Below are 15496 nucleotides of genomic sequence, written 5' to 3'. Positions count from 1 at the left end.
AAGGGGTTGGGGATTTGGGATACTACTAATTTTGTTTCGGTGTAAGGGTTGATGAAGGTCACGGGATGGGAAGCTGGTAGAGCAGTCCTGTGAAGGAGACAACAGGGTCTGCTTTTCCGGTTGGCCGGGCGTGCATCGGGGCTTGAGATGACTAGAGGGAGCTGGGGATAGGTGGTGCTTATCAGGGAGAGCACTGGGAGTGTATAGTCAGGGCATCGGGGAAGTCGTCAACCTGTAGATACCATGTCAAGCTACAGCAAATCCTTCTCAAATCACAGTTCCTACATTCGATCATGGCAGATTCTTCCCAGTGTTCATGTGAAGTGTTGTGATTCGGGCGCTCCACTCTTGGGCACTTTCTGTCATGGTGGAATAGGCACGATGTTGAATCACTGGCTTCATTATGGAGGGATCGGAGGCTTTCTTTTACACAAAGGTCTTCTCCAAGCCATTCGCATTAGGGACAGCGTGAAGTTAGAAAAGTTGTATTATCATTATTTTTCACAACTGAAATCGGCCGAGATCCCGAAACATTTGGACAGAAATCTAGCTACATTAGCGAGTATGGACGTATCCAAGACGCCTAGATTGACGTGCAACTTTTTCAGAAAGAGACTGTCGTGCTTCCATCAGCATTACCACGGATAGTCGTGCCTCCAACACGGCTCTTGTTAAGCCTTGATGGCGCGAAGAAACTGGTGACGGTCTCGAGGAAGCAACGAAGCCGAAGAGCCGCGCTGACATGCTACCCAAACGGCGCGGTAGGATTGTCCTATCGTGAACTGTATCTGAAGCGAACACATGAAGCTTGCCCCTGTATATCCCAGACGCCCTGCTCATCCGCCCAAGGGCGCCGTTTCATTAATTTTGCTCATATAGTGACCCCAGCAAAGGGCCCGCACAACCCAAACTAAAGTCGGTGTCCAGGGACGAAAATGAAAAGTACGATCAGGCACACGCCAATCAGCACGGTGAAGAACAAGACCATCATTGCGCGTTTGTTCATGAGCTTTCGGATGTAAGGTTCTCTTATCCGTGACCAATTCATGAAGGTGTATTCGCTGAGACCAGCCAGGGCGAGAACAGGGTCGATCGAGTATTGTTGGGATGAAAGGGCGTAAACGCCAATGGTGAAGGGAAGAATGAGCTACAAGCAGTAATTAGCTTCAGTAAGTGGTGACGGATTGAGAGTTCAACTGACCCAGCAACGGATATGTTTTGGCTTATCCAGTAAAATGCATGCAAAACCAGCCCAGAACGCACCAAACAATCCCAGCAGACCCAGGCATAATCGGAGGAAAGAGCTTGGTGGCACTAAATTGCCAAGCGCCTTTGCCCGGAGAAAGCCTGGAAAGGCGTCGCGTTCCATGGCCTGGAAAGTGTAGTCTTTCGCCGCGTCGAAGACCTCGGGATCGTCGCGACCTTCTTCCTCAATAGATGTAGTGATATCGGTCAGGATACCCTGCGGTAGGATGATCTCTCGCTCCGAGCCCGGTAACAGGAAGGTGTAGAGGATTTTCTCTGCACTGGCCCTTATGTCTGCCCTTGCAACGGTATGTGCTGGGGAGTTTGAGTCCGTCCGACCAGGAGAGCCGTTGGTCATGAAGCTAGGTCTAGGCGGACGCTCCCTGTCTGTCCCATTCGAAGGTCGATCCCCTGATCCTTGAAAGTTGGACTGAGACCCCAGACTGCTCTGTGGTGAATGGTTGTTTCCGTTGCCATTGCCGTTGCCATTGCCAGCTCCGTTCCCGTTGTCCGAGCGTAAGTAGGCGGAGAGATGCTGGTCCTTGATCTTCTCATCGGAGTTGAGATTCGTCGATGGACCCGACGGATCGTTCATGTCTCCAATGTGGTCTAGTATGTAAGATGAGCGTTTTGAACCATGCTTCTCCAACTCTGGTGTTTCGATGAGGACCGAGCGACGCAATTCGCGAACATAGTGTCGGCAAAGGGACATGTGCTGGGAGACGTCGAGCCTGTTGCCGTGAGGTCAGCATTTCGTCCTTCATCGGCCACGTGCTCTCCGGCTGTAGAAGCAAGCATACCAGAAATCAAGATAGTCAACAGATCTTTGCTGATCTCGCATGTAGATGTAGAAGGAAAAGAGGTCGACGGGAGCTAAAGTCTGCCGGCTGAGGACCTCGAAGAGGGTAGGCAGGCGGTTTCGATTGAGATCTGGATGTGGCGATGGCGTGTCCATCATAGGATCAGACATCATGAAGCCGGCAGGACTGGAAGAATACTGAGCGGATAAATACGATAGTATTGATGGATGTAGATTTGATGTGGCTGTAAATGAAGCTGTCCTCTGCGCAATCAACGGCGGCTCATCCCTTTCACGCAGCACTGATTTCGGTGACCGTTTGTCGCGATCAATTGAAGCCCAGAAGAAAAGGACAGGCAGTAACAATTCGGGAGAAGCTCTGCTCCTTCAATACCTGATGCGGTTGGCTATGAATGCGACAAATGTCACCCGTTCAATACATGTCGACTATGGAGGAGGTAAGGTAAGGTAACTGAGGTCGTTTGCTGCTAGCTTCGAACCTATATAAGTCTTGGCACCATTGGTCCCATTACCAGTCTTCCATCGTTCATCACGTATTTCAAAATCTACGGGTGAATCTGTTCGCGGAATCAATTCTCTCCACGTATCTACCAATTGCACACTGGCAATTACAAAGTTATATAGCTCCACCTCCGGATCACTTTTTTCAATCAGTCCTCCACCCCAAACGCCTCGCTTCTCTCTGCTTTCTTGCTCGGCAGCGGTACCAATGCATATCGCCTAGAACGCCGAAACTTTCCAACCAAGATGACAACTCTTGGTACTATAACGTGACACATTAATCTCAAGAATTAAATGGCGGTAAAGGTACAACACGTCCATCTAGGGCGTGCCCTGATGATCGGTCTCGGTGGGTCAGAGGATTTTGTACATGGTTATATCGGTTCGGGAAGAGCAAAGGCTAAAAGCATGAAGGGCTGGGTAGTATTCTTTGAACCAAACGACCTTCACACTACCAAGCGACGAGGAGGCGTGGGAAGCAGCGGATTTTAAAGATCGTTATGAAGAGGACAGTATCGCTGACTGATGTGAACGGTCGGCCTGGTGGCGAAAATTCCGCGTAGCGGTGTTCGCGGCAACTAATACATCCCAATGGATTTCTCCGTCTTCATGACATTGGCGATACTGGTTCTTCTTTTGCTGGTCGGCCGTCCTTCTCAGCTTCTTCTGCAGCTTCTGGAATCGTGGCGCAGTACCGTTTGAGGACTTGTTTGAGAGCTGGTCGTCGGATTGGCTTGGGCAGGAAGAAGTCCATGCCTGAGTCCATGCATTCTTTCACATTGCTTTCCTCGGCAAAGGCAGTGAGGGCAACGATTGGTGCAGAGTAGCCCATCTCTCTTATGAGACGAGTGCTTTGTATACCGTCAAGATTAGGCATCTGAAAAGCAATGTAAGCTCATGATCGGCGGATTCGGCAATGTAAAGCACTACCTGGACATCCATAAAGATCAAGTTGAAGTATCTTCGCTGCTCCATGCTCTCTTTTACAAGCTCGAAAGCCTCTTGGCCATCCTTTGCAACAGTGACGTCTGGAAGAGTATCAGCATTTGACAGCCTACCGTCAGGGAAATGATTTGGAACTTACCGTAAATATCTTCAAGCTTCAACATGCGGAGCACCACCTCTTGGTTGACCTTGTTATCCTCCGCAACCAGCACGCGAACTCTGTCACCACTCTGAGCTGCCTGCGCAGCAACTCGCTCCATTGCCGCCAGCTGTTTATCAGGAGATTCTAGTGGCGATGTTGCAGCGAAAAATGGTTGGCTCAGCCCAACAAGCCGGGGCTTTGCAGGTGTATCAAAGCCATTAAGCCCAGGCGGCACGGTGGTCTCAGACTTGACAGACACGTCAGAAGATGATCTTTTCAGTTGTGACGAGTGGTCGTCATCCATGTTTGGGCCTATGTTAGTGCTGTTGCGTCGAGAACCCAAGTAAGAGCTGGTAGTGCTATCGGCCCTCTCCTTTGTGAAGACCAACGGTATTCGCATGGTGAATTTGCTCCCTACCCCAACCTGACTTTCGAGTTCCAAGGATCCCTTCATCAGACTAGCCAATTGCGAGCAGATGCTCAATCCGAGCCCGGTGCCTCCGTACTTCTTATTAAGCCCAATGTCTCCTTGTACGAAAGGTTCGAAGACGCGCCGTTGTTGATTCTCTGGAATCCCTGGCCCGGTGTCCTCTATCTCAAACTCAAATAAGAGAATTCTAGCATTGATTGGCGGAGGCGTTGAGGACCGTTCTGAAATCGCAACAGTAGATATAGCTTTAGGCTCGTTCCCATTGATGTGAAGCGCAGTATCGGAGTACTTTGCTCTTTCGCGACCTCGCTGACTGGGTGTGATAGAAGAGCCAGAATCATGTCGCATCCCTGGAAATCGGCCCCTGGATCCTCCTGGGGACTGCCTCTTAGAGTGCCTGGACTGCTTGGACTGCTTGGACTGCAATGACCCTTTACGAGTACTCTCGGGTCTTTCTGGTGCGTCCCCCACACATCTAATCTTTACATTTACTGATCCATTTGGAGGTGTAAACTTCAGGCTGTTGCTCACAAGGTTGATGATGACTTGGAGGATTCTGTGCTGATCACCCCAGAGGAACATATCTCTCACACGTCCTGTGCCGTACGGTCCAAAACCGCTCTGCAAAGGAGCTCCGCCGGCTGTTTCCAGGCCATCTTGAGGACCTTCATAGCTCACCCCCAGCTTTATGGACCCATCCTTCGCCTGTTTCTCGAATATCGAGACCACCTGTGAACATACGTCCGACAAGCGGAACTCGCGTTCGTCCAAGGTGAGATGCTGACCTATCTGGTTCTTGGTGAATGTCAAGAGATCCGTCAATAGGTGTAATAGCAGATCGCCCGACTTGTATATGATACCCAGGGATCTTTTTATCTTTGTATGGTCCTCCTCTTGCATACAGACAGCACACATCCCAAGAATCCCATTCAAAGGCGTTTTAAGCTCGTGAGAGATATTGGCGATGAAAGCGGTTTTGCTTTCATTGGCAGCTTCGGCGGCCTTCTTGCTAATCTCAAGCTCCTGTGTCCGTTCCTTAACTCTTTCTTCAAGTCGCTCATACTGCATCATCAGCTCCTCTGACATTTCATTGAATGTGCGGGTAAGGTCAGTGAGCTCGTCTTGAACGATGTGCTTTCGATCTTGAACCTTGCCAGGTATACGAAAGGTTTGCCGTCGTTGCCCTTCTCTGCGTTCCGCGTCATTCCGCTGACGCCCACCCCGCCATCGCGATATCCGACCCATGAAACCTTCTTTTCTAGCTGCTGTCGTCATTGACTCCTCTTCGCCTGATCCCAGGTCTTCGTTGTCTCCTGAGATGGAAGAGCGGATGCTGCCGTCATCAGATTCGTACCTGTAAGGTTCTACGGTCTTTTTCGTTGCTTCTCGTAACCGTCTGATGGGTCTCACCGATATGTGGGCCAAGGGCAACAGGAGTAGAAGTATGGCACCGACGGTTCCGAAAACGCAAGCCACTAGAACGTTTCGGAGACGATGGACTGGTGCAATCACTTCGCCGTAGGCTTGTTCAACGATGAGCGCCCAATCAACCATAGGAGACATTGGCAAAGCGTAGCCGACTGAAACATGGTCATTTTCCTCATTCATCGTGGAAATAAGACTGCCTGCGTTGTTGCGGGATCCGGTGTTAGATGTGTAGGCATCCAATACGCCGGGATAGCTTCGCATCTGGAACGGCAAGTTGGGCATGCCATAAGCGCGTATTGAGTGACGAGTGCTTCGCGACGAGTTCTGCATTGGCGGCAATACGAACTGCACGTCTTGTGTCTTTGCTGTTGTTCTATTTGCTCTGGTACTGCCGAGAGCTTGCACATTGGTTGGCAGCTTCTGAGTTGACGTGCTCGGTGCCACAATCAGGATCTGGCCTGTGTCTCCTAAGCCTTCAACTGACTGCTCGATGTTGAATATGGATTGCGCATTGACGATGATGCTGATCCAGCCCAGGACATCCGCGCTTGATGTGTCGTTGACCACTGGTACAGTAAGCGAAAGCAGAGCGAAGCTCCCATTGAGAAGCCAAGGCCCTAAGAATATGGTCGAATTGTCGTACAGCTGCTGTCCATTCCAGAAGGCATCCGATTGATTGAAGGTACTGTTAACGACGGTAGACGTGTACGTTAAATTCGGATATAGCTCGACAGGGTACCCAGTGCCATTATCGCCGAGATGTACGGAAGTCCCAAGGAACGGTAGCGGGATTGCGTTTGCGATGGTGGGCGAACTGACGTTCAGCAGACCATAAGGCCCACCAACACCGGTACCGTTCTGAGAGAACACCTGCGCTTCAAGTAGCATGTCAGATGATCCCCCACCCGACAGTGCACTTTGCATATCTGATGCGGCGCGGACCCAATTCGCGTCGGTGTTGTTCCCTGAGTTATAGCGTTGCAAAGCAGACTGGAGAGCAATGCGCGTGGATATGGCTTGGACGCTTGACTGGAGAAGCAAGAGGTTTGAGTCGAGTTGGTTGGCATAGAGGGAGGCTGTAAGGGAAAGACTCGAGGTCCTGACAGAAAGGGTCAATTTGAGTGAAAGGAGCAAGAAGTGTGGGGTCATTCATACCGAATACCAATTACAAAGTCGTAATTGTTGACCCACTGGAGCAAGTCTGGTCAGTGCGCAGACTTCAGGAGTAGCGCGGAGAGAATGGACATACTGTTGCAACAGCCACCACGGCGAGGGCAATTAGTGTCGTGAGTAGCACAAGGAGACCCAACTGCTCCCGGATTCCGATCCGCATCTTGACCGCAGGTTTGGTGATGGATCTTTTGCCTTTGCTGAACAGGCACAATCAATGTCCTGATTTTACCGTCCCCGCATCCCTTCTCGTACTGTATCCTTTCTCCCACAGCGGCGACTTGGCTCGGATGCAAGTTTGGGGACCTTAGAGGACACCATAAAGCGTTGTACTATCCTGTCGAGGTCTTCTGTCATGCCATAGCGCGGGACGAACTCTGCGTGCCACGCATCCGTACCCTTTTGTTGCTCCGTCGAAGTCCGCTCGGCAAGAACGCTCTTTGATTGTTCATCCACCCTGGATCGATGCAATAGATTGAATGATGCGCAAGAGAGTGAGGTGCAAAAGGCCAGAAGAGCGGTAATGGACCTTGAATTTACGCTCGACTTAACGTTGAATAGCTTATAATTTAGTTGATGGGCAATGTTGCCAAGTAGTTTGCCAAGGAAGTCAGCACGCCGGGCCTCTTTCCGTGGCACAATCCCAATGTAACACTTACTTTAGGTACTTTCGGCTACACGCTACAGGTAGACTCATCTAGAACGCCGCGACACGATCCGAACCGAGGCAAGCCCTAAGCTGCATCAGGTAGCACAAACCTCGTCCCTTGTCCATCACCCTCTTTTGAGCTATAGAAACTTTCGTTGCGGCCCTCCCCAAACCACATACGAAGCCTCGCATTGTCTTGGCAACACCAGAGACTGATTCACCAGATTACATCAAGGGATTTCGCTCTCGCCATGGGCAACGAAGACTTCTCCGAATATGCATCCCTGTACATGGTTCTGTATAGCTATCGCCAACTACCCTAAACCCCATCACCACGGCAGAGATCCCAATTCCTCCTCCTTACTATCAGCCAGAGTCATTGCAGCCGGTGTAGTTGGTGAAAACCTTCTCCGATTCTGGGCCTCCCTCCTGATCTTCCCCGTTGGCACCTGACTCGACGAGATTCCCTTCCAGTCCCAATTCACACACTCTTCAAAGATGCTTGTTTTAGCCTCGGCATGTATCTGGAATATCTCCTCCACGAGACCAGCATCAAAGTTGTTCAAGTGGCCCATGAGCCCTGCAGGTCTTCTGTACTTGCCGTTCAGAGAGGTGGCAATGCTGTCCCAGGATAACGCATGATGTACTTTGGCAATAATGATGTACTGGAGCACTCCAGGCTCGGTGCGCTTGAAATGCTCCTCAACCGCTGCTGCTCGGAAGTTTCGAGCTTCGTGTAGCTCTGCCTCAAAGTTGTTGAGGATTTGATCCCGTCGGACTTTGTTGTTGTAAAGCTTTTCGTGACAGTAACTGGAAAGAGTCACATCATCGTAGCTCAGGATATCCGCCTCGGATTTGAGGTTATTACCCACTCCTTTAACACTGTTATTGACGGCGTCTATATCGCAGGCTTTGAGGTCGCCGAAGTCCTCGGGCCAACGGTATTGGAGCACAAGAGCGATGTCTTCATCGGAGAAGTCAGGTCTGATATCACCAGATGTAGTGACGACCTTCTCGGAAAACCCTGCCTTTATCTGGCTTGCAGGAGGGTATGCACGCAGTGTGAATCTTTTCGGGACGATGATCCGAAATAGCTGGTCGTCTGAGTACATACGACCAAGAACTCTGTGCTGCCCTTGGTTGACTAGGAGCATGATGCAGCCGTCGCGGTGCGATCGCAAGATTCCAGGAATCCTACAACAAGGAATTGTACTCCCAGCTCTCTGAGAGGATCCGACAACGAGCAGAGGTAACCCTTGAGGTACAGCCTGGTGTAAAGCTTCGATACTGCAATGGATGTGAATGTCAACGTGAGGGCCTTAGTTGCTTGAAAGCCGTCCAAACAATCATGGTCGAGATCAAGGGTTGAAGTGCTTTGACGACCGCACTCGGAGAGTACAAAATTGGGCCTAAGGTTGCTTACTACTGCCGTCATCATGCATTGTTACGGAGCTCTGGTCCGCTCCACCCAAAGTTTTTGTTAAATGAGCCATTTAATGACTTGAAAATTGTCTCTTCCAATTCAGCAAACTGGAACAGGAGGCCTTCAAAAGTATGCTCTGAGTGTTGCATGGTACCGGGCCAGCGTGTAATTACAAAGCGCTCTCCACGCAGAGATCAAGCCTTCGTATCCTCCATTAGGAGTCTCCAGTTCCCATTGCTCGCGAATTTACTCCGTATCGCATCAAGTCTTACCTTTGAAATTCGCGGGACGAAATATAGACCAATTCCTCTACGTATGAAAAGGGACGCTCTACTTGATCATTGATGTCCTTTCGACTCCGCACCCACCAAGATCAGGGTGACAACCCATCGAATCAAGCCTGGATACCCTGTCATCGACACGAAACCAGTTGTGCGGCACGAAGTTTTTGACCGTTATGCCTTTTGACCGCAAATTGAAGGCTTGGACTAACGTCTGTATCCGCTAATGCTTTCTATTGCCCGGCACTTTAAGAGAGTCCACCGAAACAGCCTCAATATCGAGCATGGTCAAGGCATTACATGTGAGTAGGTCAAAAGTAGCTTCATTGTTTTCTGATTTTCTTTGCTCTTGCATGTCTACCACTCGTCCCATGCTTGACCTTGACTACTCTTGCATGTCTGCTACTCTTTTCGTGTTTGAATTCCGCCTAATAACAGCCCTTACAATAAGATCCCATCATGATTTGGCCTCCTCACTCTTTAGCTTGCCCGATGGCGCAAAATTTAGGTAACTCGATATCCTTCTCTTCTTCCTGAACCTTTGAGTCTGTCATCATCTCCTTAGCCCAAGTCTTCAGGTCTGCCACCTCTTTGACCTTTATCTTCGGCCTGCAAGCTCCAAGCTTGTCAGACGTGGTCCGGCGTGAAGCCCACGAGAAAAGGTTCGTTGCGGTCTTTTGACACCTCACATATTGGTTCTGGCTGGAGGCAATGCGGATAGCGCCATGCAAGATATGCGATCTCGCGGGACACTTTGAGGAGAAGACCGTAAACCGAGGGGTTTTCATCGGAAGCGAGAAGCTTGTCGAAGTCAATCTCTAGGCTGTATTCAGACATTTAGCACATCTTTCAAGTATAGTTGTGGAAGGCCCGTGGGTTAAATCAACCCGACTTCCAAGGTCTCCGAGTCGTTTTCCATCTTCTTTAAGTGATCCGTGGAGGTTCTGGTGTGCTTGAGTTGTTCTGGTATGTTGTTTAAGTCAATCGCAATATTTCTGGTAATATTCGTGCGAGTTGCCGTCACATAAGGCTACCAAAGAGATGATTCATTCATTGATCATTTACTCTTAGACAACTCGCGAACAGAGTCTACCCGGGTCAATGAGCTTAATATAGAACAGACAACCGGATGACCCCTCATGATCATTGTCCGAATTCGCAAACGCTAGTGGGCTCGAATCGACAGCATCTTCACTTGAACTCGGAGACAAAAACATGGAGGTTCTAACACGACTAGAGACAAAAATCCCGTGCATGATTGCTTTCTTGGTACTATCCACTCTCACCAGACTCTAATCTATTCACGCTGCCCTAGAAACTCCATGCCGCCGCTTGCATCTTGAGCATCTTCGGCGAATTGATTAGAGCGGGCTTCTTCTTCACTTGCAGCATGATCAAGGTATCCGGAAGAAAGCCAACGAAGTCTTTCCTCTTCGCTTGGCCAACTGTCCGGCCGGTATGCCTCGAACAGCCACACGCTCAAAAGGACGCGAAGAGCGTCCTCGGATGCCTGGCTGCGTTCCCACTCGAAGGCGTATTCGTGCTCCCCGTCACGTAAGTAGTCCCAGAGATCAGCGACGATGTGCTGGATCTGTAAGCGGTCTATATCAGGTATCACCTCCCTGTACTTGTACTTGTACAACAAGCAGATTTCCTTTGGATCCAAAGTCGTCTTGCGCACCGCGAACGCGATTAGCCAGTGAGTCCACCAGGGCGTGTTCTCGGGTTTAAAGGTTATGCCGTCGTTTGGGAAGATGCTCTCGTAGCGGGCGCAGGTTTCCATTAGACGATCGCTTTCGATCGTGGACGGACTAGCACGTTCTCGAGTCAGCATCCCCATTGGTAGATAAGAATCTGATATGTTTGGGACTAGAAAAGGTGGTAGAATGGATCAATTGTCCCTCCAACATGTCTCGCGACTTCAAAAGCAGTCTCGAACGAGAGGAAATAACCCAGAAAAGTGCCTTACTGTTGAGAGTGCCATGGACGATGGCATGCAGGGACATAAGTTGGAAGCCAACCGAGACCTAGTCGACCCATATCTTCTCCGGTAGCTGTAGATACCTGTGAGAAATGTGATCAATCGGGACGAGAGAGGCCGAGCAGGAGAGCTTACTGCCGCTCCTGGTGACACAATGAAGTCACAGTGAAGAAGAGCCGCCCTTCGGACTTGGGTGTTTAGTTCCTAGTGAGATGGATTGCCATCAAGCAAGTCGTGAGTATGGAAGACTACAGAATCTTCTGCAATCTCTCGGACGATAGAGCATGAGGGAGAAGAATTGAAGCAGGAATTATGTTAACTTGAGCAAGGCTACTGTACGGTGATATTGATGCTGGTGGTCAATGCTCGCTGGCGGCTTCGGACAGCAATAAGGCTGACCTATCACGTCTTCCCCAGCTATTCTCTTCCCTTCCGAGGAGCGTATAGCGAGGTTTCAGAACACTAGCCACTCTTGGCCTCTTCATATGACTCCGTGGTTATCGCAGCCCGAGTTAGGGTTCCGTCATCGATCTTCCTTCCTCCCTTCGCAGTCTTCGTTGATTCGCTTAATAACGTCGAATCACCATCCACACATGGCTTTATTGAGTAACGCCAGTTTCAAGGCTTATGACTCACTGGCTAATTAGATAGCAAGGTCCCATTTGGAAAGCATGGTTGAAACATTGGCGCCCTAGTTACGTAGCGTGGACTCAGACTGGATAACACTTGGACGCTCTTCACGTTCGCCTTCCTTTTGCCCAAGACGGTATGCCATAGTGAACTGTTTTACATGCTCAAACAGGCTGTCGCACAAAAACCTCATGCTCAGTGTTGTTGAGCGCTGCTCACATCTCATCAGTACCAGCCGTTCAATGACGAGGACTTAAGCCAACACTTGGACCCTTTTCGAAAGCTCTACTCTCGCAAAATCCAAAGGTCTTCATCAGGTCAACGTCACACAGAAATACCCTCAAATCTGAGGACACAGTTCCGCCGAAGCCATGAATCCCACCGCTCGATCTTTTCAGCCCTCAAACTTCCAGGATAGCTCGCCGCCTCCTCCATCACAGTTCAACCCTAGAGCAGCAGCCTTTGTACCAGCAATACCCATTCGTGAACCGACACTCGGCTGGCCTCCAGAACAGCCTCCCCTCGGCGAAAAAAAATGGAACCACCTCCACCCTTCGGAGATACCTGATTTCGTCTTCCTAAACGAGCACAGCACCTCCTGGCTCCACCTCGAAGATCCGTTCACACGGGGCAGTTTCCAACCTTCACTTTTGCCATGGTGGACGCACTGGTGCGTTGCCTTTGCCCATGAGAGAACCAACCTGGACGACGCTGCAATCGCCAAAATGTACAAACACCGGTACAGAAATGTAATCCCTGGTATCCAGTGCCTGGGGACAGCCGATGCACTCCAGCTCTACACATATCTCTGCGATGGTAGCCATGACTACGCCTCCAAGTACGTGCCCTTTCCTGATATGTAGAGTACCCATACCAGCGTCTCAAGACATGTTTTGAGACTTTTCTGATCTCCAGATCTAATTTATGAGTAAAGCTGTTTTCGTGGCAAATCAATGCTGACTGTTTGATGTGGGTAGGTGGGATCCTCAGAAAGAAGCCTTGCTCCGTGACAAGGTGCTGCACGACTTGCAACAGGCAGAGACCTATGCGCAGGAGGCACGAAGACAGAAGAACGTTCGGAGCCCAGAAGCAAGAACAGGCAGACTCTCTCCTTAATGATGGAAAGCTGGTCGATCGGATTGTTATATCTGGGTCATGTCCGACTGCGCATTTCCTTCCTTCTTTAGGCTGTTGTCACAGGAAATTGAACTCGATACTGATCCGCCTAGATAATGCGTCAAGCTATCTAATCTTTGATAATTCACTCTGTCCTCAAGGGCAAGGAAGGTCTCGCACAACCGACTACTTTGTTCCTAACCAACGCAACAAGCTATCTGAAGTAACCTGATAAGAACTGAACTCCAACCTTGATGTATCACGTGCAGATCCGTTGCAACGCTCAATGCTGTCCCACAGTCGGAAACAGCAAACGGATTAAAGCTCTTCCTCAATCACAGGAAGATGTTCCCCGAGATGATTGGCTGTTGTCCTCGAGATGTATTTGCTACTGGTCTGGAATGGTCCTATGAATTCAACGAGATACTATTTTCAGGAACGGCATCACAGCTTTGATACTTGTTCGCCAAGTCAGCAAATGCGCATGCTTTCTCATTACAACTCAGAATAAGCTCTCGTCCGACCAAACATTCAGTAGGTAGATCCAGAAGCATGCTCCGCAAGAGATTTGCGTCAATGCCGAGCAAGCTAGATCGTCGAACAATTTATCCCATGCCTGTCTCCTCCGCCTTGCTACCACATATCGTCTACTTTGGTCGAAGGGGATGAACCTTCTTGGCCTGATAATTGACTCTAACAGCCTTCTTCTGACGACTGTCCCTAGGTTTCTTCTCGTCACCTTCATCCACCTTCTTCTCGCTACCTCCCTTTGCTGTGTTCCGACGAGCTTTCTCATCCTTGGTTTGGCGTTTCACTCCAGCTCCCGTGGGCGATGCTGATCGTCTCGAGGAGGAGGAGGAGGCAGAGATTTCTGCGTTACTGGAAGGAGGGCTTTCTTTGTCGAGGACAGTCTGGTGCCCATACAACCCTTCGTGCTCGGACTGGAACTGAGACCCCTCAGGGAGTTGGCCTAGGATGAAGTCTTGCCCGTGCCCAGAAGCTGGAGTTTGAGATGAAGGATGGCTGATTGTGCTCAGGCCACCAGGCACTGGCCTTATGTCTGGCGCGCCATAGGCAGAGCCGACGTTTCTGTATCCGGCCGGGATTGAAGGTTCAGCCGGTGTAGGCTCAACAAGCGCTCTTTGACTATGTTAGGATGTCTTCCACCGTGTTTACAGGACATGGAAAAACTCACGGGGGTGTCAAATCCTTCGTCACATGATTCCGCCACAAAACGTCGACTTCGCCAAGCAATTCATCCTTTCTCAAGCTCGCGAATCTTTTCACTTCTTCCGTGAAAGTATCTTGATCGTCTTCAATAAAGGAACGGACAAACGGGGGTATCGCCCTGACGCGTTCGCCTTTTTTCATGCCAATCAAGGCACCGAGTAGAATACGCAATTCGGCGGGTTCGAAACCTGTTCCCTCAGGGTCATACCAACACGCGCCGGCATAGATCTTGAGGATTTCCTCTCTCGTAGCCTTTCTAGAATTAATATTTGGGAACGTCGAATCTCTGATATTGAGCTCCCTCTTTTGGCTACAACACAAAGCACATGACCGCTTAGTAGATTTCTCTTTACCAGAATAGGGTAAACTTACGCTTCTTTTTCGGGCGAAGACAACGTTTGAATGTCGGCAAGTAGCTCGTCTATGTACTTATCCGCCACTGCAGCTACCTTTTTGGTGATCCAATGGTCCGAATCCTCGAAGGTGGTGACCACATAAGGAATATCCGTTCTGGTATTGCCAAAGAGGACTCGAAGTGTAGCTAGGAACACTCTCTTGTTCTCGGGATCCGCTAGTATAAGTCCGTCATCATCGGGATAGTTGGCACAGGTGTAAATGAAGGAGAGATTATAAGAAGAGATCATTTTGTCCCCATACTTTGGTCGTGAACTTGCATCGGGAAAGCGTATGTCCCACTTTGGGTCCAACCTTGGATCCATGTTTAGGAGGTGGACGATTATCAATGGGTAGGTGAGGGTTTGCTTTTCGGGAAAAGAGTTCTTGGTCTATGAATGGGCTGCAAAATCCTAGGATTTGAAAGGTACTAAGGTTTGTCATGAAGAGGAAGGCAATAGAGGAGGATGAAGACCCCAGCTTTATAGAAAATCAAAAATTGACTGCCTCAATCCACCGCTCACACTCTCTCCCTGAAACATATTGCCCGCTCAAGGTATGAAACAATGGATATGAAACTCGGCCGCGAAATCTGGCCTCACCTGAAGCTGATACACTGGAATGGCTGGGTGTGGCCTTCTGAATGACATGTTCTCCAGTTTTCAAAGCTGTCGAGCTCATTGCCTTGTCGTAGCGTGTTTCAGCACAGCAGGCAGAGACTCCCAACGAAGTAGACAGTATGAAGAGAGATAGTGTTACAGCCTTGACAATTTCAACTTACACGCATATACGGCCTACTCACGGTATCAAGTAAAATCTCAAACAGAACTCAGCCTCAGAGGCTGGCCGGTCCCGAGGATGAGACACTTAGAGGGCTGGCCGTGATCCTCTGGGGTATCCTGCCCATGCCTTCGAGACTGTCGAGCTTGCGACGTTGCGGCAGTAATCTTCAGCTTCTGAGGCGACGAAAGGGACCGGTGAATCGGTTGGTCAGAAGGACGAGGTTGCATCTTCGACAAGTTCTCCATGTAGGCGGATGCAGCCTCACACACGTGTAAGAGACTTGGCGTCTGGAGACCAGCCCGAAAATGGACTTCAATCTAATCCGATAC

The 15496-nt window shown here is 49.9% G+C and overlaps 6 protein-coding genes across 6 annotated transcripts; 1 reads left to right on the top strand and 5 right to left on the bottom strand.

The window, feature by feature from the left end:
* Positions 1 to 910: 910 nt before the first annotated feature.
* Positions 911 to 2218, bottom strand: HO173_004497 (uncharacterized protein; the record flags this gene model as incomplete). The annotated part of the gene is made up of 3 exons (XM_037306421.1): positions 911 to 1147; positions 1202 to 1976; positions 2046 to 2218. The coding sequence occupies 3 exons, from the start codon at positions 2216 to 2218 to the stop codon at positions 911 to 913; spliced, it is 1185 nt and encodes a 394-aa protein (XP_037166931.1).
* A 955-nt stretch (positions 2219 to 3173) lies between these two features.
* HO173_004496 (uncharacterized protein) lies at positions 3174 to 6844 on the bottom strand (the record flags this gene model as incomplete). Its single annotated transcript, XM_037306420.1, has 5 exons — positions 3174 to 3443; positions 3497 to 3594; positions 3651 to 6610; positions 6667 to 6701; positions 6761 to 6844. 5 exons carry the CDS (start codon positions 6842 to 6844, stop codon positions 3174 to 3176), a joined length of 3447 nt encoding a protein of 1148 aa, XP_037166930.1.
* Positions 6845 to 7659: 815 nt separating this feature from the next.
* On the bottom strand, positions 7660 to 8484 carry HO173_004495 (uncharacterized protein; the record flags this gene model as incomplete). The annotated part of the gene is made up of 1 exon (XM_037306419.1): positions 7660 to 8484. One exon carries the CDS (start codon positions 8482 to 8484, stop codon positions 7660 to 7662), a length of 825 nt encoding a protein of 274 aa, XP_037166929.1.
* A 1847-nt stretch (positions 8485 to 10331) lies between these two features.
* HO173_004494 (uncharacterized protein) lies at positions 10332 to 11074 on the bottom strand (the record flags this gene model as incomplete). Its single annotated transcript, XM_037306418.1, has 2 exons — positions 10332 to 10845; positions 11004 to 11074. The coding sequence occupies 2 exons, from the start codon at positions 11072 to 11074 to the stop codon at positions 10332 to 10334; spliced, it is 585 nt and encodes a 194-aa protein (XP_037166928.1).
* Positions 11075 to 12016: 942 nt separating this feature from the next.
* HO173_004493 (uncharacterized protein) lies at positions 12017 to 12761 on the top strand (the record flags this gene model as incomplete). The annotated part of the gene is made up of 2 exons (XM_037306417.1): positions 12017 to 12483; positions 12623 to 12761. The coding sequence occupies 2 exons, from the start codon at positions 12017 to 12019 to the stop codon at positions 12759 to 12761; spliced, it is 606 nt and encodes a 201-aa protein (XP_037166927.1).
* Positions 12762 to 13408: 647 nt separating this feature from the next.
* Positions 13409 to 14710, bottom strand: HO173_004492 (uncharacterized protein; the record flags this gene model as incomplete). The annotated part of the gene is made up of 3 exons (XM_037306416.1): positions 13409 to 13901; positions 13957 to 14301; positions 14364 to 14710. 3 exons carry the CDS (start codon positions 14708 to 14710, stop codon positions 13409 to 13411), a joined length of 1185 nt encoding a protein of 394 aa, XP_037166926.1.
* Between the last annotated feature and the right edge of the window lie 786 nt (positions 14711 to 15496).

The sequence above is a fragment of the Letharia columbiana genome, assembly GCF_014066305.1.
Source record: "Letharia columbiana isolate WasteWater2 chromosome Unknown Sc0000011_s2, whole genome shotgun sequence".
NCBI classification, from domain to species: domain Eukaryota; kingdom Fungi; phylum Ascomycota; class Lecanoromycetes; order Lecanorales; family Parmeliaceae; genus Letharia; species Letharia columbiana.
This window is presented reverse-complemented; position numbering and strand designations above follow the sequence as displayed.